At 38.0% G+C, this 21,644-nt stretch overlaps 3 protein-coding genes across 5 annotated transcripts; 1 reads left to right on the top strand and 2 right to left on the bottom strand.

Annotated features, from left to right (window-relative positions):
- Window positions 1–4,273: 4,273 nt before the first annotated feature.
- LOC142529477 (uncharacterized) lies at window positions 4,274–5,449 on the bottom strand. The gene has a single exon (XM_075635019.1). The coding sequence runs from the start codon at window positions 5,447–5,449 to the stop codon at window positions 4,274–4,276; it is 1,176 nt and encodes a 391-aa protein (XP_075491134.1).
- A 3,330-nt stretch (window positions 5,450–8,779) lies between these two features.
- Window positions 8,780–12,168, top strand: LOC142528716 (calnexin homolog). Its single transcript, XM_075633827.1, has 6 exons — window positions 8,780–9,025; window positions 9,136–9,205; window positions 10,205–11,325; window positions 11,424–11,495; window positions 11,574–11,687; window positions 11,790–12,168. The coding sequence occupies exons 1-6, from the start codon at window positions 8,927–8,929 to the stop codon at window positions 11,934–11,936; spliced, it is 1,623 nt and encodes a 540-aa protein (XP_075489942.1). The 5' UTR covers window positions 8,780–8,926; the 3' UTR covers window positions 11,937–12,168.
- A 2,036-nt stretch (window positions 12,169–14,204) lies between these two features.
- On the bottom strand, window positions 14,205–21,644 carry LOC142528835 (ribonuclease TUDOR 1-like). 3 transcript variants are annotated; one of them, XM_075634049.1, is made up of 17 exons: window positions 21,301–21,644; window positions 20,265–20,419; window positions 19,688–19,768; window positions 19,461–19,574; window positions 19,274–19,378; window positions 18,975–19,181; window positions 18,654–18,869; window positions 18,458–18,565; window positions 17,571–17,741; window positions 17,281–17,478; window positions 16,864–17,211; window positions 16,511–16,741; window positions 16,248–16,433; window positions 16,098–16,175; window positions 15,819–16,013; window positions 14,899–15,288; window positions 14,206–14,687 (listed from the first exon to the last, which is right to left on the bottom strand). In XM_075634049.1, exons 2-17 carry the CDS (start codon window positions 20,403–20,405, stop codon window positions 14,499–14,501), a joined length of 2,958 nt encoding a protein of 985 aa, XP_075490164.1. In that variant the 5' UTR covers window positions 20,406–20,419; window positions 21,301–21,644; the 3' UTR covers window positions 14,206–14,498. The 3 variants fall into 3 exon arrangements, with proteins under 3 accessions (XP_075490165.1, XP_075490164.1, XP_075490166.1); XM_075634050.1 differs by lacking the exon at window positions 21,301–21,644 and having other exon boundaries at window positions 14,205–14,687; window positions 16,511–16,729; window positions 20,265–20,932; XM_075634051.1 differs by lacking the exon at window positions 21,301–21,644 and having other exon boundaries at window positions 20,165–20,932.

Raw genomic sequence — 21,644 nt, 5'->3', positions numbered from 1 at the left:
GGTTCGATTTGGTATGCGAGGGAAGTTATCTCCTCGATATGTTGGTCCATACGAGATTCTTGATCGAGTTGGTGATCTTGCGTATCGATTGGCATTGCCACCAGCTCTATCTACTATTCATGATGTGTTTCATGTTTCTATGCTGAGGAAATATGAACCCGATCCATCACATGTGCTTGCACCTGACGAGGTTGAACTGGATCCTTCTGTTTCCTATGTCGAACAACCTGTTCGTATTATGGATCGAAAGGAAAAGATATAGCGAAATAAATCGATTCCTCTAGTACGAGTGCAATGGACACGACATGGTGTTGAAGAGTCGACGTGGGAATTGGAGAGCAAAATGCGAGATTCATATCCGCATTTATTTGATGCTAATCCATCTGTTCCATTGTATTCGATGTATTCTGATCCTTTTACTGATTTTAGCTTTGATATGTACTATAACTGGTGACATATGTATGTTTGCCAATGTTATGTATATAGAGATATTTGAGATTTCGAGGACGAAATCTTTTAAGAGGGGGAGAAATGTAAGGACCGTGTATCGTGTTATCGTAAATCCTGTATGATTATCGATAATTCATGAAATTGATATGTGATTATACATTTGATGTATATTATGATAATGAAATTGAGAAATGAATATTGAATATGAATTGACGTTGTAAGAGCTCGAGGGGAGAGGCCGGACGCCAATAAGTACGAAAATCAAATATTTGTACAGAACGTGTGGCGCCCGGGCGGTAGAAAATGACCGCCCGAGCGCCAGGATATGTAAAATGAGTATGCGGGCAGAACACTTCGCGCCCGAGCAGGTAGTTTGTGACCGCCCGAGCGCGATGTAAATAATGTTCTCGGACAGAACATGCCGCGCCCGAGCGGTAGTTTGTGACCGCCCGAGCGCGGTACTAGTGATAGCCGGGGGCAGAATGTCTCGCGCTCGGGCGCGAGAATTCTACCGCCCGAGCGCCGAAGCGGTGAAGATAAGAGCAACTTTTCTTCTCTTTCTTTCTTCATTTCTTATACGATAACTTCGAGGGAATTCGAGAGATTTCGATTTTCTTTCTTCCAAATCGACTTCGAGACGCTGTCTAAACGCGAAACAAATTATATATTTGTGATCGTCGCGTTGAGGGCTTCTGACTAAGGTAATTTTCTTCTAGTTCCAGCAGCTCTAAATATCAAAGTGCTGGAATAGCATGTATTTGAAGTTGAATTTCCTATATGTAGCAGAATTACCGACAAGAAACTCATATTCGAAGTCGGAATTGAATTATGATATGATTTGGATTTGATATGAATTTTTGAAGTTTCAAATGATATTTGAAACTCATATTAGTGATTTTGGAGTATGTTATTGATTGAAATGAGTATGTTATTGATGTAGATAAAGTGTAATATCAATATCTTCAGGCTACATCAACTGGAAACGAAGAATTGAGGTATGTTGCGACCGGGTAACATACGACAGGTATCTGTATTATATGATATATGTCGGATTGATTTGATTGATTGGAATGAGATTATGTGCCTATATGCCTTATTTGTTGATTGACGTGACATACATGACATTGAGATTGAGATATCGATGTATAAAATAAATGTTTTGTTAACACACATCATTTTATGCATACATCGATACATGACATGCACGTTGAACTATGATCCTTGGATACCCTGATATGATTGGATTGGATTCCGGGGTTTGTGAACACAATCGCTATGCCGGTATTATATGACCCGTAAAGCATAGACAATTGTGGTCCCATATGATTGGATATGAGATTTGGGACTTGATGGCGCTTTGCCGACGCTATCATACGAGTATCCCATATTGGCCGGTGTGCCAGCTCGAGCATTGATTTGATAGCGATTCGATTGATTCTGACATGTGCTCAGTAGATGGGCATTTGACCCGATACCTCCACGACATACATGCATTGCATACCATATATCATTGCTTAGATATCTGTGGTATATATGATTGGTTGTTCCATACAAAGCTTTGCTCACCCCCAAGGGGGGCTGTTGTTGTCTTTGTGTGTGGACAATGGCAGGTACTCTAGGATATCAGGAGATCGGAGAGGGTACTTCTGGAGAGAGCCACAGCTTGGGCTGAGGTTTTATGTTTTGTCTTGTTCCCAATATATATGTATATGTATCTATATACCGGGGCATGTCCCGAGAATGTGAGTTGTTTGTATATGATAGATTTTGATTTCGTGTGGGCATGTTTATGACGTGAGATTAAATACTATTTTTAGTATTCAAATAAAATGATTTGGGCTCATTGTAAAGAAAATTTAAACTCGTTTTCCGCTGTAATTAATTAACACTAATCAGATTGCATTGTAATAATGATTAGGAGCTAAGGGCCCCACACATATGCTAAAATGGCTATAAGGCCAACTCCCTGCTGAATAAAAGTTCATCTATTCTCTTTATTCACTTCCCTCAACAAGCTGATCAAATCTTGCTTAATTCCTTCTTCCAGCAATGTGCTCACATATACCAGCTTAGGACCATCAAGCTCCCTTAAGTTGATCTCTTCTAACGGATCTTGTACCTCGTGTTTGTCATCTTCCATTTGAGAGGGCGCCATCAACAATTCATCAACTTGGAGTTTATCCTTTTCGTATTCTTCTTCTTGGACGACCTCGGTTCCATAGGTGTCCCTTGCTTCCACTTCCTCTAATTTGTCCAGTACTTGCTGCACATGCGCCTTCCATATAGAGGTTGCAGCTACCTCCTTTTCTTTTCGGTTCAAGTCAATCATCTACCTCTCAATCAGCGGCTGAATTATCGGCCTAGACGGCACGATAACAGTAGGCTTGAGGATTCTTTCCTACACAGCGCTTGGAGTCGGTGTCTGCATGTACAATAGACTTTCTTTCTTGCTATTGGTACGGATTTTGATGGGCCCAAAATCCTCATTGAAATACCTGGCCTCCACTGCACTTGCACTTGTTTGAAAGGGCTGTCCATCCGCTTCTACGACCTCCACATCGTCCCCTTTCCAAAATAACAACAGCTGGTGCATTGAGGATGGTATGCACTGGTTTGCATGGATCCAATCTCTGCCTAACAACGCTTGAAAGTTGGCGGAGGAGTTTACCACTGAAAAATGCACATAAAGACGACATGCTCCCTACAGTAACATCAGCGGGGAGTACTCCAATGGTCTTGGTGGTTTCCCCGGTAAACGCAGCAACAGAAACCTCAGTAGGGATCAAATCTTCTTCAGTTTTGCCCAGATTTCTTAACATCCTTACTGGAAGAACATTCACAGCTGAGCCATTGTCAATCAAGACCTTAGACACTGGCTTCCCATTCACGTGGGCTTTGATGTACAACGGCTTTATGTGCTTGGTCATGGCCGGTGTAGGTTTTTCAAGTATCACTTGTTTAGGCTTATTTGGGTGATCTTCCTTTATGAACACTCTTGAACTCCCTTCAGGGAGTTTATTTTCCTGATCTTCTTTTTGCGATGATTCATGGGGCATCAACTCCTCGTTCCCTTCTTCTATCATTTTAAATCTCTCTGGTAGTATCACCACTCCCGTGGCACAATCCACAGTGATGTGAAATTCTCCAACGCGAAAATTAATTGTTTTCCTTGCTTGATCATCTTCTTCACTTAACAAATCATCACCATCTTCAACAAACTTATCCTCAGTAGCCGACCTTCCAAACTTAGATTTACTCCCCACTGGCTTTCTTGCAATAGCTCTTTCTCTCAACAGTCGTCTCTTTTGTGTCCTAGTCGGTGGCCTAGGGAACTTTTTGTGTTGGGCCACTCTCCAAGACTCACTGAACTCCCCTCTGGCTGGAAGGACGTATCTCGGCTTTGCTCCCCTGCTCTCAATCATTTTTCCTTTTGAGATTTCGTATGAACGCCGCTCTCTGCCTTGATCAGCTGATATTTTTCTGGTTTCCACCCTCCGTGACTCAAATTCATATGCATTTCTCCTGTCCGAATACCTTTGGCGATGATTGTGAGATGACTCCCCTCTAAACCATTGTTTTTCCACCACTGGTCTTTCAAGGAAATGTTGATCCCTCGGCCTAAAGGCCGCGGATTCACCAACACTTCTAGGGAAACGCTGCTGAACTGTTGGCATTCGATCGGCACTATGCCTTCCATGAGCTTCAAACAATTGACCCTTTGGAATCCAGTATTTCTTGATTACTCGGTCTTTCACTGCAAATGATCGGCTTCTTTTCTCATTGAGAAGATCCCTCAAATCTGTCATATTCACATTAACCAAAGCTACTGGGGGAAAAGGATCATCATCCACGCCATAGACTCTTGTTTGTTAGGGAATTTCACAACTCCCTTGTTAATTCTGTCCTGCAAGATGTTCTTGAACGCCCAACAATACTTCGTAGCATGATTGTAGGAGTTGTGGTACTTACAATACTCTCGTCCCTTCAGCTCTTCTGTAGGTGGCATCTTGTGATCAGGTGGGAATGTGATGAATTTTTTCTTTACCAAGAAATCGAAAACTTCCTCGGTCTTTGACACATCAAATGTATACTGCATGTCTTTGGGGAGTTGGGAGTTGTTCTTCTTTTCAGGTTCTACTGGCTTCTTTTTTAGTAGGGGAACTGTGCAAGAACCAGTTGATTGAATTTCTGCCAATGCCACATCTTCCACATCCTGATAATAAGACCTCATAGCAGTTTTCTTCTTGTACGACTCTTCCCGCAATAGTTCTTCGTATTCAGCCACTTTGGCAGCTAGCTCGAAGAAATCCCTGAACTCCATTTCCTGGAATTTCTTCCTTAATTCAAAATACAGCCCTTTTTGTGCCATCTTCACGAACTTTGTCTCAGGTAAGAACACCTTGCATCTATTCTTCATCTTTTTGAACCTGTCGATAAAATATTCCACAGACTCTCCTTTCTTTTGAATGACTCTGGATAAGTCGGCAATGCACACTTCTGGCTCTGTTATATAGAATTGAATGTGAAATTGTCTTTCCATTTCTTGCCAATTCATCACTGAATTTCTGGGGAGTGAGGCATACCAAGCGAATGCAGTCCCAGTGAGGGAATTCGGGAATAGCCGCAACTTTAGATTGTTGAAGTTCTCCAAGTTGGCTAATTCCCCGCATTGGATGGTGAATCTGGCTATGTGTTCCATGCTGGACTGGCCATCTTCCCGGGAGAATAAACTGAAATCATGAACTCTATAACCCCTTGGATATGGGTTATTCACGTCTATGTAGTCTGGATAGGGTTTGTGAAACTCTGGACGGCCACTCTGTTTCAAGGCCGGCCCATATAGCTCTTGAACAGCCTCTCTCACCATTTCTGGATCAATCCCGTGTATATTCCGAGCGGGGAGTTGGTGATGGTAGTAATTTGCCCCCCGAGCTTGAAACCATGCATTTAAACCAAAATTACCTCCTGGGAAGCCCCCATCTACTCCTTGATAATCCATGTGTGACATATCTTCATACGCTCCCGGTTGGTATAGAGGATTGGTCACGCTGTACACTTGAATAACTGGTTGTTTCGAGCTCCCCACCCCATGAGCACGTGGATATGGCTGAGCCCTCCCTCCTAAGCTTTCTTCTCTTCTGTGAGGTGGTGTATGCTTCTTTCTGGCTGATTTGGGAGAGTAAACTCCGAGCGGCGAGGATCGCCAGCCTTCGAGTTTCCAACTCCCTGGTCGAATTCATGGACTTGGTTACTTCCCTGATCAGTCTCTTTGACAGCGATATTTTGCTCTCCTCGGGTAGACTGGTTCGGTTTACTCAGTAGAGTCTTTAAACAGTCAGACATGACTTTAGATAATGCCACTGAGATTTCTTCAATCTTTATAGCAGTCAATTCTTCCATCACTCTGTTTGAAACTTGATCGTATGTAGTAGGAATTTGCAGATCCACTTCTTCAACCTGTGGTTCAACAACGTGTTGCTCTGGCTGGGGGACCTGAGTTCCCTCTTGATTAGCCAGAGACTCCCCGCTCTCCTGACTGACGTTTTCCTTTCTTCTTGGCGGCATAGTGTGGTCCCATCGGGCGTGCCAAAAATATGTTTGCACAATATTTGATTTGCGGGCGTGCCAGGTGCGAAAGTGCACCGATTTTGTGAAAATGATAAAAATCTAACTTCTAAAAACAAACGAAAGTGAATTCTAAATTTGACTGTCGGTTCTAATATCTTAAAACAACTATAACGCCAAAATGAAGAAAACTATTGAATTTGAGGAATAAACGCCTGACATTGTTTATATTTTCAATAAACCATAGGAATTTACAAGACGTAAACTTATAAATATAAAGTTGTTGAAATCTAAAACGAGAGAATGCTAGAAATATGCTAGAAATCTTAAAAACTATCGCTTGAAGATTAAATTTTTGCAGAGTATTTTTGCAAATTTTTGCTGTAGAGTTGTGTTCTGCAGATTCTGTGTTTGCCGATGTCTTTTTCTTCCAAGTGTTGTGCAGTTTCTCTCCACTCCCCCATGAGCCATGTTCCCCGCTCTTCACGCCACGATCTCAACCTCTCCTCCCACGATCTTCTCTATTTTCAGCATTTTGTGACCAGTTTTTGAATCAATAAAAATTAATCCGCTACTCTTGATGGGCCTATATAATTTAATTGGGCTTCCATAATTAATTATTTTTAGCCCAAACAGGAGGATGCCGAGAAGTTTGTGAAGCAGTCGTTCTTCCGGTTATCTGTTTGCGAGTTAATGGATTTGATTTAGAATGATTTGACAGTCATGGATGTAAACTAACTGTTTTTCTGACTGAATATGAAGAAAAACAAATTGAAGGGCTTAAAATATTTATTTATTTTTCATTCGAGTTCTATTTGAATTAGCTCGAGTTTGAATTCGATTTGAAATAGTTCTAGATGTTTGTGATAATAAATCATCTCAATGTTCGGAAATTTATTTAATATATATTTGTATTATATTAATAGATTTTGAGACAATCTGTTTGTGAATTATTGAACAATATATATTGAACTCTAGTTTAATTTAATTTTAAAAAAATTTAAATATGTTCGAGTTTTATGAAAACGAATGTCGATCAAATTTTTTGAGAATTAAATAAATTTTTTATTTGTGGATCAAAAAATACGTCGATTTAAGGAAAAAAATATGTGGATACAAGGAGTAAATAAAATTTTTTGTGTGGATATTAGGAGTAAATAAAATTTTTTTTGTGAATCAAAAAGTCAATGATGTTAGGCAGAATGCAAATTTGTTTGGATTTAAAGCACATTTAATCGTTCATTTAATTTAAAACATGAAATATTCTACTAAGTTTAAAACTAATATTGGATGGATTTAATATAAAAAAATTAATAATGTATCCTATTATGATAGCTAATATAATATTATTAAAAATAGGTCATAGCCCATGTACTATTTTTTATTGACAAAAACTTGTGTGAGACGATCTCAAGGGTCGTATTTTATGAGACAAATATCTTATTTGGGTCATCCATAAAAAAATATTACTTTTTATGATAAGAATGTCACTTTCTATTGTGAATATCGGTAAAATTGATATTATACTATATTGTTGCTCGAAATTTTATTTAATTAATTATGCTTTATGTCAAAAATAATTTTTTTTAAAGGAGATTTAGAATTGTAAAGCATTAATATTGTGTATTTTACATATTTTGTTTTCAGAATTTTGATTAATATGATATTATGATCGAATTGAATGTGTCAAATTTCGAATACAAATTATTTTTTAAAAAATGGTAAACTTCAGAAACAAAATTTTATATGTTTGAATTGAATGTGTGATGAATAAATATAAAATTATAAAAAATATATTTAAATATTGGAAATTTTTAGGTTGTAGATAGGTAGGTATTGGGAATACACACATATATATATATATATATATATAAATATATAATTTGATGTTGATGAAAATCGCGAGATATGCTGAGAGATTAGATCTCGTTTTGGATGTTCGGATCTAAAAATATAAACCAAAACGTTAGAAATGAGCCAGAAGATTGTTCCGACGTAACGTCAATGAAGCTCAAGTCAAAAAATAAAAAAATAGGTGAAGTACTATGTATGTTCAGAATGGGTTAATATATAAATAAATAAACAATTACTAGAATATAGGTATTTATAGGAAACATGTTGATATATCTGACTGGGAGCTCATATGAGGCTTGAGCTCGTCTGCTGTGTAGTGAGCATGTACAAGTTCTTAATGAGAGCTCGGCTCGAGAGGTCAACAACATCTTGCTAATCAATGAGATTATGGAAGTATGAGATGTCAACGAGGTTGAGCTCTCGAATGACCTTCTAATGAATCTGGGTAAATGGAGTCAATTATGGGTCCCTGGATAACCTATCGGATACTGGTGAATGAGATGTCCTCCTAATAAATTTTAATCATTAAGATAACCTCTCGGAGCTATCTGGATATTGGACATTAATTCTCCCAAGCCATCAAGAATGGGTCGACCCTATCTCCTCGGATATCGGTATATAATATATATATATACATATTATTTTAAAAATAATGTTAATATTATTTCATCTTGTATTAAAATCGAGGGTAAATAACAAATTATTTAAAAAAATGTCATAATTAAAAAAACAATAAATAGTAATAAATAATAATAATAAACGGGTCTAACCCCAGATCCGGCGACAGGAGCAACAAACGTGAAACGTGGCCGGTTTTTATTGGTCCACTTCTCGTGGCATAAAAAGATCATTGGTCGAAAATACGCGACTCCATTTGGTGAACAGATCTCTCTATATATATTAATTATACATGAATAAGCAAAGCTACTCTCTGTAGTTACCATTTTCCCCTCTTTCGAAGATTCTTGGGCTCGCCTCACTCCCAGATCCGCCGGGAATAATTCCATCTGTGCTGCAGATTTACAATCCTTCTGAGCGCTGTCAGCTTTTTGCTCGTATGATGGAGGATCGGAAGCGGAAGATTTGGATAATACAATGTTTGTTTCTGTTGTCGATCGGGTGCTTCGTATCCCAGCTCCGAGCTTCTGATGATGTGGTGGGTTGTTTCCCAATTTTTTAATGCTTGTTGTTTTTTTTGCTGTTGTTTTGTTTAGGGTACTTTTTATTTGATCTGTTTTAGCTTCTGAACTTGATGGTTTTTTGCAGAAATTATACGATTCATTTGATGAGAAGTTCGAGGGGAGATGGGTGGTTTCTGAGAAGGAGGGTTACAACGGTAAGAATTTATCGGATCTGCTGTGGATTTATTTTGTTTTTTCTGTTGTTATATGAGTTCGCTGATTGGTTTTGTTCTGTTTGGTTCAAATTTTTTGTTTGGATATGGAGATTGACGCCCATATTATATCTCCAGTGGTTTTCGTGCTTGGGAATTTCGCCTCTCTTTGTGTACTTTAGTAGTTTGCCTTGTTATCTGATTTAGAAATTGTTTATGAATTTATTGATTGGTTTTGTTTTGTTTGGTTCAAATTTTTTGTTTGGATATGGAGATTAACGCCCAGGTTATATCTTCAGTGGTTTTCATGCTTGGGAATTTCGCCTCTCTTTGTGTACTTTTAGTAGTTTGCCTTGTTATCTGATTTAGAAATTGTTTATGCATTTAGTTTGTTAGTCTGCAGTTAGGAAAAGATCGACGATGGCTGTTTATATTAACTGTGTAAACTATTCAGAATTTTCATAGAGGTGTGGGGAGATGAAAGCAAGTTGTGTGCATTTGGTAGAACATCCTTTTTATATTTCTACCGCTTACCATGGATGGATGCCGAAGCTTAAAAAATTTATTACCTAATTTATCAAGCATTGTTCACATTAAAATATGCCTTTTCTTTTGTAAAAGAAGCTGAAATTGAACTCTAAACTCACACTTACCGGGTTTGGGTTTCTTGATATCTTCATTCAAACATCCTTTTTTATAACAAAATATAATGCTTTTCCTTGTTCTGTTCTGTCTACTCTAGGAGAACTTATTTGGTTAAGTGTTTCGTCTAATTTCTGGAGATGCAGTTTTCCTTTGATTTAAATTGTGGTGTTTTTGAAGTCTCTTGAGGGTTCTTCTTTATATCCTTCTTTTTTGCCTACCAAGCTTCATGTTTTTATTGTCTAATAATTGGTTATTTTTTTGGAAAATGGATGTATATCCGGTTCTTGATTTCTGAAATGACTGACATTTTCTCAACTCAAGTTTTTGAGGAAAATCACGCCTATGATATGTTCTCAGGTGTGTGGAAACATTCCAAGAGTGAGGGACATGATGATTATGGGCTTCTTGTGAGCGAGAAGGCCAAGAAACATGCCATAGTGAAAGTACTTGACGAACCTGTTGAACTCAAGGATGAAACAGTTGTCCTTCAGTTTGAGGTCCGCCTACAGGAAGGCCTAGAATGTGGAGGTGCTTATATTAAATACCTTCGCCCTCAGGATGCTGGATGGATTCCCAAGAATTTTGACAATGAGTCACCGTACACAATAATGTTCGGTCCTGACAAATGTGGAGCCACCAATAAGGTTCACTTCATTTTGAAGCATGAAAACCCCAAGACTGGAAAATATGTTGAACATCATCTCAAGTATCCACCATCAGTGCCATCAGACAAATTGACCCATGTTTACACTGCCATCTTGAAACCAGATAATGAGCTGAAGATCTTGATTGATGGGGAAGAAAAGAAGAAAGCTAACTTCCTTTCAGAGGAAGACTTTGAACCATCACTTATCCCGCCAAAGACTATCTCAGATCCTGATGACAGGAAACCTGAAGATTGGGATGAGAGGGTGAAAATCCCTGACCCAGAAGCCACTAAACCTGTGGACTGGGATGAGGATGCTCCAATGGAAATTGAAGATGAAGAAGCTGAAAAGCCTGAAGGTTGGTTGGATGATGAACCTGAGGAGGTCGATGATCCTGAAGCTACAAAACCAGAAGATTGGGATGATGAAGAGGATGGTGAATGGGAGGCACCAAAAATTGACAATCCCAAATGTGCAGAGGCTCCTGGATGTGGGGAGTGGAAGAGGCCGATGAAGAGGAATCCTGCTTACAAAGGAAAATGGCAACCTCCTCTCATTGAGAACCCTAACTACAAGGGTATTTGGAAGGCTCAGCTAATTGGAAATCCGGAGTACTTCGAAGTGGACAAACCAAACTTTGATCCAATTGCAGCAATTGGCATTGAGATTTGGACAATGCAAGATGGTATATTGTTTGACAATATTCTGATAGCCTCCGATGAAAAAGTTGCACAATTGTACCGAGAAACGGCATGGAAACCGAAATTTGACATTGAGAAAGAGAAACAAAAGACCGAGGAACCTAGTTCAGATGGGCTTAAGGGGGTCCAGGTAATTATGGAGTCTTACTGTGTTTTCCTACCCTTTAACATTTTCTTGCACCTGTAAACTGGTTTTAAACTGAGCGTTCTACTGGTAAATTGTTTCAGAAAATTGTGTTTGATTTCCTTTACAAAGCTGCAGACCTTCCCTTCTTGGGTGAGCACAAAGTCAAAGTATTGGTAAGTTACCCTATTTCTTGGGTTTTAGTTCCCTCTGGCAGATTTCAGATTTCTAAGACTAGTCTTTTATCTATGCAGGACCTGCTTGAGAAGGCCGAGAAACAACCATACCTCACGATTGGAATTCTCGTCACCTTTGTTGTCATCATCTTCACAGTTTTGTTGAATCTCATCTTTGGTGGAAAGAAGCCTGTGGGTTGACGCCATTAACAATTTGTTTTGCTTCACATCTGCTTTTTATTATTTACTAATTACTTATTCTTCTATTGTGTATGAATTGATTGTTGAATTTAGGCTAAAGCAAGTGCAGAGGCTGAGAAGACGACGGGCGCTGCAGAAACTTCGAACGATCAAGGGACCTCGGAGGAGAAGGACGAGCAGAATGACGATGCCTCTGCATCTACTGCACCTCGGCGTAGGAACAATAGGCGTGACAATTAGGAAGCCAGATAGATGGCTTTGACGATTTCAGTTATCATCCCCCGAAATTAGGGAACCCGAGTAAAAATGCACTGCCATCCATTGCTAGCTAGATCGCTTGTTTTTTAACTTTGTTGGGTTTTGTATGACAGTGTATAAGAGAACATTTATTGGGGTGTGGTGGTGTGTTGTCATACTTCTACGTGGATTGGCTTCCAAATCGAGGAAATTTTGATGACTAAGTTTTGCTTAATGTTTCTACTCACTCTTCCAAGCTTATTCGAAAAATTCACGAACCCACCAAGCTTTAAGTAACTGACTCATCTTGTTGCTGTAAAACTTCTAATATGGAGTTCGAGTTCACTGAGTATAAACAAAAATGTTTTTAATATATAGCAACTTTTGTATTATTTTAAGCGTATGATTATTGATAAAGCTTTGGTTGTAATTTGTTTGAATTCAACAAAAAGCACAGGAAGCAAGCAGGAGGCAGCAAGTAGGGATGAGACTAGGGAGAAAGTTGATGTTTTTGCTATGTTTTCAAGCTTGACACATCATCTATTCATAAAAGCTAATAGCATACATACGAAAAGCCGCCATCAATAAGATGAAGCACCAACAGTCAGATATATAAAATGTTTCACAAGGCATGTGGAAGGTCACATCCGAAAAAAATTGTAAAAGCTTAGCTTAGCTAAGCGATTTTTGTCTTGGTAGATCTGACATTCGACGCACTCAGGCTGCGCTAGTATGCTTGCACACAAGTCACTTTTCCGGTTCAAATCGGGTCTTTGATTTGCACTCCTTTGCATCGACCTCCTTGTACCGACGTATACGAGAAAGAGTATCTTGACCAATAATTCTTACACTTCCATTAAATATAATACAATATAATCTTTTCTATACTATTTTTTTTAGGTGGGACCAACCCACAATTCCCCAATTTCCTTTCGCACATTTGTGAAACATTTTATCTAAAATAATAAACTCGATTTCCTGTTACTTCGGTTAGGATTTTTTTTGTTTCAATTTAAACCAAAGTTCGAAAACCTTGCATCAACTTTCGAGCAACGGGGAAGAATTGTGCAATATTTCCCATCCAAAGAAAGCACAAACAATTCGCTGTTTTCTTAAATCTCTCATTTTCTTTAATACGATTTGTCACTTTGAGAATCATAGGTTAATGTACAAGTGAAATACTCGAGTAGAGCTTCGGCCCTTAAGTTGGAGATTTTAAAACCCACCAGATTGTTGAGTTCGAATCACAAGGTCACGTACCTTCGGTATAGACGGCCACATCCATAAGTAGCATTTAAAGTTCTAACATTTTCAACTTATTTATTTTAAAAAATGAAATCCCTTTGAAAAACACATCATGCAACACCTTATAATTACACTATGACAAAAACTTATGTGAGATGATCTCACGTGTCGTATTTTTTGAGACATATATCTTATTTGGGTCATCCATGAAAAAATATTACTTTTTATTCTAAGAATATTATTTTTTATTGTGAATATCGGTAGAGTTGACACGTCTCACAAACAAATATTCGTGAGACCGTCTCACAAGAGAGCTATTCTTACACTATTAAATAGATGAATGCCATTTTTTAAAATAAAATACATTTGAAGAGTTATTTTTCAAAATTCCCCAATAAATAATAAAATATAGCAGCATATTTGTAAATGATAAGCAATAGAGAAGACAATTTCTTTCGAACTCGACGGATAATCCGATACCTGATCCAAATGAAAGAGAATATGGAAAAGTTTTTTTAATTAAATAAAAAAATATTCAAATATATGAAAACAAGTCTTAAAAATTCTTACTTATACTTTATCCAAATACTCGATTAAATTAATATATATATATATATTTGTTGAATGAAATAAAAAAGATTATTATTATAAAATTGATGTTGTTCTTGTAAGATAATTACGTGAATTATTTTGATTATTTTATCATTTTTTCTATAATTTTTAATTTGCTAATATTTAAATTTAATTTTTTATTAATGTTATCAAATAAATATCCATAACTTACTCGAAATAATTCAAAATTGAAAAAATTCAATTATAGAAGATAATAAGATATTTGGGTAGAATAATATATTCGATCCTCCAACAAATATGCAGACGTAGAATAATATATTCGATCCTCCAACAAATATGCAGACGTAGATAAAATTGAATATCCGATGAGAACGATGATGAACATAATAATAAATAAAAATCGAAGATGTGGAAAGAAAATATGGAATTGTACCCAAATCCAGCCAACTGTCATCTATAAGCATGAGGATTAGGACGAAGTATATTAAATTCTATTCAAATCCGATCTATTGTCATCTCTAATAATAAACAAGAGGCAAGTTGGAGGTCAAACCGTCTAAACTTGAAAAAATACGAATCAAGAAAACAAAAATTAAGCAAAATTCTTCTCAACTACCAACCAATAGTCATTACCGGTGGACTTATAGAACTTTAAACTTCTCTATATAACTTGTCATCTGCCTGTGTCAAGATTTAGATTCATACCGAGACGCATTAATATGGGTACAGGCTGAGAAAAGCAAGTGTTCACCGCTTTCCGGCAGCTTTGCGGGCAGGTGGTGCTGTATCCTCATCGTCTGATGCAATATCTCCGTACTCCCACATCGCGAGTCTCTTCTCACGTGCTTCTTTCTGGTATTTTTCCAATGCATCCAACATCTCTTGTCTGTCCTTGGGTTCCCATCTACGCCTCTTCTCCAACCTAGCAAGTCCCTCCTGAGAAGTTCAAGAATTTGGTCATAACCAGAGTACAACCTAACTAAAAAAACTCTTCCTGTTCTAAATAAGATGAGCACGTGAATAAAAGATTTGCAGCACGAACTTGAAAGAGAATTTAAGAAAATAGATGATCGATCATTCAAAATGTTAGAGCATAAAGATAGGCAGAACTTAAGAAAATGCTTCTAGAAAGAGGAGTCAGTCGAACCTGCAGCATGATAGCGTTTATGCTGATCTCAGCTTCTGTGTCAGCTTTTGTGTCGATCAATGTAACCATAAATATAGTCCCAGTTCCTTGTCCTCTCACTTTTCCGCCCGATGTGTCCCTTTCTTCTATCAGGGCCCTAAATTCTTTTGGTGCACTTAATAGGTGTTCGCTCAAACGAACGGCCGCTTCTTGGCCATAGTCATCCTCCAAGCTAGGAACTTTGACAAATGCCAAGCTGCAAAGCTGAGCGAGGCCTGGGGCAGAGGATACTGATGGATCAAGAGGACGCAAATGACTGTAGGGGACGATTTCTTGATTTCCATAGTCAATGTAGAACACCTCAAACTTGTCATTTGCAGATTCAACAGCACCTCGAGGAGTGTTCACAATCTTCAAATTTTAAATAATGTGTTAGAAAAATAGTAAAGAAACAGTAACGAATTTATAATTTTCAGGGTGAACAAGGGGGGGTATATTTATAACTTCAATCTACTTAAATACCCCATGTATCTGGGACTAAATAAAAAATTTCAGGTCAACATATGGTTATTAGAAGCTGCCATAGAGAATCAGTTCAGCGGGTATCAAATTTTCTTTCTATTTTACACTAAAGATTTACAAATTATCACCGAAAACCAGCAGGCAATAATAATTACAAATGACGTTCAAACAGCACCCAAAACTAGCAATCAAAACTAATTTCAGGTAATATATAATCGTCTTATTATACCATTAAAATATTTCCAAGTCAACTTTAGAATCACTGTCCAGTCCAAATATATTTCAAGTTCAATAACTTTGATTCAAGTAGTACTATAAAACTTAAAGCAAGTAAACAGGATGAATAATATGAAATTGTGATCATATTCATAATATATCTTCAACAAATCTAAAGAGCATCCACATGCATAGCATCTTACCATTGCTCGGTTCCAAGAACTATCCGCGCTAAATTGAGAAAAAACAATGTCCCCCCTTTTAGGATTGAAGGCCCCAATTAACGGAACATCATGAAGGTTTAGAGAAGCAAGCTGCTTCTGTATGGCAGCCACCTTCTGATCAGAAACGGACTGGATATAGAATTTACCACCTCCCAGGACTTCGGTAACCACAACCTAAGAAAGAACATGTTGTTTAAAAGATTACCATTATAAACAAAAGACAACATCAAAGTGTGAGCATTTGTAAGGCCCAGATACCTTGATCTCTTCTTTCTGCCTTCTTTCGACAGCTAAACCATTAGAAACTTCCTCTCCCTCTACATGATTTTCCCATATCTGCAATTGAAAATATTATTATGAAAAAAAAGGTGTGAACAAGGAATGTAAGTTAAACCCTATAGTACTCGCCTTCAACTTCTTTTGTTTTGCTGACTGCTCTGCCTGAGCCAGAAGGTGAGCATCCTGGATCCTATCAATGCCAAAAGATTGAAGCTTTGCCAGGCCAGCTTCCAGAAGCGGTATAGACATATTGGTTCTGGACTCCCATAGGGTTCCCAAGAAAGTTCCGGTTTTATCAACATTTTCTACTTCAATCTAGTGCAAGAGAATATAAAACACGGTAAGGTATGAAAACAAAATCCTGGAATCTAATGAGAAAAGGACAACACTACCTCAACATCCCTCTGCATTATTCTCCTCCTCATAAATGAAATAGCTTCTTCAGAATAAGACTCTCCACGACCAGGACATCTAACCCCAGATAATGAGAAAGCAATGCTGCAGGTTGCTTTGGGAATATCGATTTTAAATCGATGGCCACTGAGCACATATTCAACAACAGCAGTCATCCTCCCACTGCGTTGCAAAGATGGCAAGAAGTCTTTCACTTTCTTGGCAGAAGCCTGAGACAATTTCAAACACAAGGACAGAAAAGCACTTGTCTCAGTAATTTAATTAATATAAACACAACAAAATTTATTTAACACAAAATAGTATCAGCAACTCTATATGGCAAAATACTAACCGTTAGCAGGTCAGTTACATGCCTCACGGGAGGCTCTTTGGCAGAATGCATACCCTTCTTCCCAGAAATTGCACGAGATTCGGCAGAAAGAAGGGCATCATAATGATTAGATCTCTCCTCAAAATCACGGTGCCTGACAACTGTGGCAAAACCACGAGCCACTAATAGCTCAGCAATATTTGTCCCAGTCTGTTGACTGCTTGTTCCAGCTGCGGCCTCAATCCCATCTTTGGATGGAAGGAAGACAGATCCAAAATCCATCACTCTCATTTCAGCTGCTCCGGATGAAGCAGCAGCAGTCCCATCTACCAAACTAACCTTCCTAGAATACTCCATCGAAACTTGCACCTGAAGAGAGCCAATATTATAACAGAAATACGGTACATAAAATAATGCATCAAAAGTCAAAAACCATACTTGACGGCCAATTATGCGTGTTCTCAGAAATTCCTTAGCATCACGAGCATAGGGATCAGGTTTTTGATCTTTCCGAGGATTGCCCATTTTAGGACCCCTTATGCTTGAGAGATTGACTCGTCGCTCAGCAGATGGATCTCCAAATGGCAATGAGTCATCAACAACAACGATACAATCCCCACTTACAACTTCAATAACCTGCATAAGATCAAAACTAAGTTTCTGTGAAAAAAAGGGCAGAAACAAAAAAAAAATAGAGGTGAATGGTATCAACACCTGGAGTGACTTACTTTTCCTGTAAAGTTTTGGTCATTAATGGCCTTCGAGTTCGACAAAGGGGGAACATAGTTAGTCCACATTCTTAACCGGGACTTCTTTGCCTGAAGCTCAGCATTCTTCAATCTCCTTCTAGCGTCATCTTCCAATAAGCTTGCGCTCCATTCCACATATTTAGCTAAACCCTGTAACATCATAACAGGAAATTCTGAGGAATAAGTCTTCAGAGCGGAATAGATCAAGACGCTAACTGTTGCAGATTGAATATCAGAAAATGTTCATAGTTGCAAGTGGGAATTTAGACTGTGTCAAGTGACCATACATACTCCATTCTGATTCACCATATTTATGATGAGAACAGCTATCTGACACCAGATTGTCATTACAAGCAGAATGCAATCTTGTGCAACCTAATCAACTTTTTTATAGTTTTATTTCCAGTTAATGTCTCAATTAGGGATCAATTTGGTACAAATATTTTTCAACCAATAGCTTAAAAAATAAACTAAAGAGTAAGCTCGAATATTATATAGACCCACTGGTTCAAACTCTTGTTTCAGGCATAATCTAATCCAATACATCGCTTTTTCAAAAAAGGGTAATAAGTTTTTCATCTTACATTTTCAACAACCTCCAATGCCATTTTTTTATATTTTTGTTTCAAATACTATCTAATTAGGGAACAATCTGGTACAAATATCTTTCAACCAGTAACTTAAAAAAATAGACTAAAGAGTATGCTCAAATTTATATTGATTCACTGGTTCAGAAGCTTGTTTCAGGCATCAAATTCTCCCTTCGTGCTCTACATAAAACGTCAAAAGAGTTGGAGCTCAAACAGTTTCTCAATCTAATCCAACACATCGTTTTTTGAAAAAGGGTAATAAGTTTTTCATCTTACATTTTCAACAAGCTCCAATGCCAAGTCTTTGGCTGATTCACCACCAGGATAATATACCGAACCAGTTAAATTGCTAAATTTGTCCACACCCTCTAATACAACCCGGACCTGTAACAACAATATGACAAATACATGATAGTTACATTTTTTAATAGATTAAACTGAAAAATCTCAATGATACCTAAGCAATACTCACATCTCTATGCAACACACGAGTCTCAGTAAAATGCTTTGCTTCTCTACCAAAGGGATCTGGAGGAACTTCAACCATGGATGCTGAAGAGGCAGCAATTCTCCTCGCAGATGTTAATGGGGCAGGAGATTTCGCCACTGAACCTCCATTTTGTTCAATCGAGGCTGTGTCAGTTACAATGGCAGTTTCTGATGCAGCCCTCCTACCTGCAGATGGTGCCTGATTGAAATTTGCACTTGGGAGAATCAAAATCTGGAAACTAAGAATGGAAAAAAGATGGACTGAAAATTTGATCTTGTATGACCGTTCAGTCAGGTTCAATACCTGAATCCCAGCAACAAACACTTGGACATACTGATATTCTGGAAGCAAATGTACACGAAGTGTGCTTCCATCACGGACGTGGTCCACGATAGCCTCCAAAGGACTACCTCTATTCGCGGCCAAGAGAGCCACAGCATCAAAACTGCCAGGATCGCTCATGGCTGATGGCGGCAAGTTCCTAATGGAAGCCTCAGCAGCACCCGGTACCTAATTGCAGCATCAAAATTCATCCACATAAAAAAGGTAATTCAATGTTAGCATTCAATAAACTAATCTTCAAACAGAATATTAAGACATACCCTGCTCCAGCGACCCACACCTTGCTGTTTGGCTTGGTCTTCGAGCCGAAGCAACTCTGTTAAATAAGGACTGGCTTCTCCTTTCTGTTGACCTACATCTTTAACCTGCAAAGGAACCAAATAACATAACACAAGGCTTAAACCAAAGAGAAAAGCTAGAAAATTGAGGAAAAAGAAAAAGAAAAACCTTCGCCCAGCCTGCAGCGACGACGACTAAAGCCACATTTTTGTCTCCAAGAACAACGGAGCCGAACTCCCGGTTTATGGATGAAACAGTGTAATCCACTTTGAAAGTGACTTCCTGTCCGGCATAAAGACCAAATAAATGTGGGTCATCTCTTTCCAAGAGACTACAAAATTAGATCCAAATGATTAGTACTTCTTCACACACACAAAAATTAAAGTATATCATACCTTTCCAATACTAAGCTTCCTCAGAAATTCTCTGCTGTCCCATGCAAAAGGCTCGTCGATACCACCTCTGTGTGGTGCGCCCTATAAACAGAAAATAGAACTGATGGCCCAATAAAAGCGTAAAATAAAAGTTCATTCAAATGTACAACCCACATTAAACTAAAGACACAAGTCGCAAAACCAAAAATCCAAAGATAGCTACAAATATGAAACCCTCTTAATACAAATTGCAAGAGAGAGTCCATACAACCATGAGGTGCACTTACCGTCTAAATTTATTGGCTCACTAATATAACCAAGTTGCACCGGTTCACAAATAGCGAGTGGAGTTAATCTCTAATTTAGGATCCACTAAGCCGAGACAACATGACACACAATTTTATTATTCATAAACAAATGTTCATGCATGGATGTCAAAAGAACCAACAAATTTTCTTTCCTAATCCCCCAAAAGGACAAATGGAGAGAATATAGAACCTTTATCACAAGCATTAAAATCTGATAGCCAGGTTGGCAGGAAATATGATTTTCTCCGACTAAGAGTAAATATGAAGATTTCCGTATAATCTGAGCGTACCAACTTTGGAGCCATTAACGATGACAAAGTGATACTCTTTTCTTGGGGAATTTCAGCCTTGGAGTTTCCCATTAGTACCAAGCTGTCTCCAGACGGAACAGCTTTAACTCTTCCCCTCAACCATCCAGTTGCCGACGCCATTTCAGCAACGAAGTCTGCAATAACACAACCATTAACCAAAGGTGAGCACCAAAATCATTATATAGCCGACAACAAAACCAAATCATACACATTTCAGAACACGAGATGAATAAAACGACATTCACCATGCTATCAGCACAATTAAAAAACTCTGTCTTTCCGCATCTCAGAAATTTAAGCACAAAGAATTTCAAGAGTAGCAACTTTAATTGCTAAAATCATCTAAATAATCCCTTCCAACTCTAAGCAAACAATCTAAGATTCACAATTGCGTACAACCAGACATTTAACTGTCACGCTAAAAAAAAGAGAAAAAAGTGGGAAATAGATCAAATCTTCATTATTAAACAACGCCAAATGTAATAGTTTCGTAAAAATCATATCTTTGGCCGAGATAACGGCTAAAAATCATATCTTTGGCTGAGTTATCGGCTTAAAGAAGAATTTTGATCAACTTAATAAAAAAATGTCGTAAAAAATAGAATAAATTTATAGGTTCTTTTTCGAACAAGCTATCCCGTTCTACACAAGATACATAAAAATCACCACATTCTTCAGGCTGACTCAAACATGATCTATTTTACCAAAAGGAATCATATAGCCTATCAGTTTACAAAGACTCGAAGGCGACCGTTTTCAAGCACACAAATATTCAATTCAATTTAACAAAAAAACACACGAAACAAGGCAAAACCACAAACAAAAATCTAAAAGCACATGAAGTCATATATCCACACAAATTCACATCGAAAGGCATAGATCTGACACTCAAACACCAATGATCAACACAAACTACACACCAAACAAAAAAGATCACCAATCTCACTCAATTAACTCAATCCAATTACATGCAAATCATAAACAGGTCAAGGAAACAGAAATCCGGAGAATTCACCCAAAAAAGCCGAAAATTCTATGCTGGCCGAGGCTCAGGGAGATTGGTTGATGCACAGAAGATCGAACCGCTCCAATGCTGTTCTGCTACAACGAATGCATCAAAATCCAATCAATACTTCATCAAATTTCCAAAAAAAAAACCCTTTATTCGATGCTTTATCGGGAGAGGAACGAAAATTGAGATGCCGTGTCCGTCAGAGAAAGCTCCGATTGTGGACGGCGGATCGGAAAATACAGAGAAAATCGACGTGAACGGCATTTATAGCTGAAATCGAGGACAGCAGCAAGAACTGAAAATAACCTCTTTTTAGTATAAATTTACTTGATTGCCGCATCCGTATA

This window comes from Primulina tabacum, chromosome 16, assembly GCF_025594145.1.
Source record: "Primulina tabacum isolate GXHZ01 chromosome 16, ASM2559414v2, whole genome shotgun sequence".
Taxonomy (NCBI): domain Eukaryota; kingdom Viridiplantae; phylum Streptophyta; class Magnoliopsida; order Lamiales; family Gesneriaceae; genus Primulina; species Primulina tabacum.
The sequence above is the reverse complement of the archived record's forward strand: the minus strand, read 5'-3'. Positions and strand labels throughout refer to the sequence as shown.

Coding starts and splice junctions, on each gene's coding strand:
- LOC142528835 (XM_075634049.1), bottom strand. CDS start 20,405: ATGGCGTCGGCAACTGGATGGTTGAGGGGAAGAGTTAAAGCTGTTCCG. Junction 19,575..19,687: donor GGAAGCTTAGTATTGGAAAG/GTATGATATACT, acceptor TATGCCGGACAG/GAAGTCACTTTCAAAGTGGA. Junction 17,479..17,570: donor ACCAAAACTTTACAGGAAAA/GTAAGTCACTCC, acceptor GATCTTATGCAG/GTTATTGAAGTTGTAAGTGG.
- LOC142529477 (XM_075635019.1), bottom strand. CDS start 5,449: ATGGATTATCAAGGAGTAGATGGGGGCTTCCCAGGAGGTAATTTTGGT.
- LOC142528716 (XM_075633827.1), top strand. CDS start 8,927: ATGATGGAGGATCGGAAGCGGAAGATTTGGATAATACAATGTTTGTTT. Junction 9,026..9,135: donor TCCGAGCTTCTGATGATGTG/GTGGGTTGTTTC, acceptor GGTTTTTTGCAG/AAATTATACGATTCATTTGA. Junction 11,496..11,573: donor AGCACAAAGTCAAAGTATTG/GTAAGTTACCCT, acceptor TTATCTATGCAG/GACCTGCTTGAGAAGGCCGA.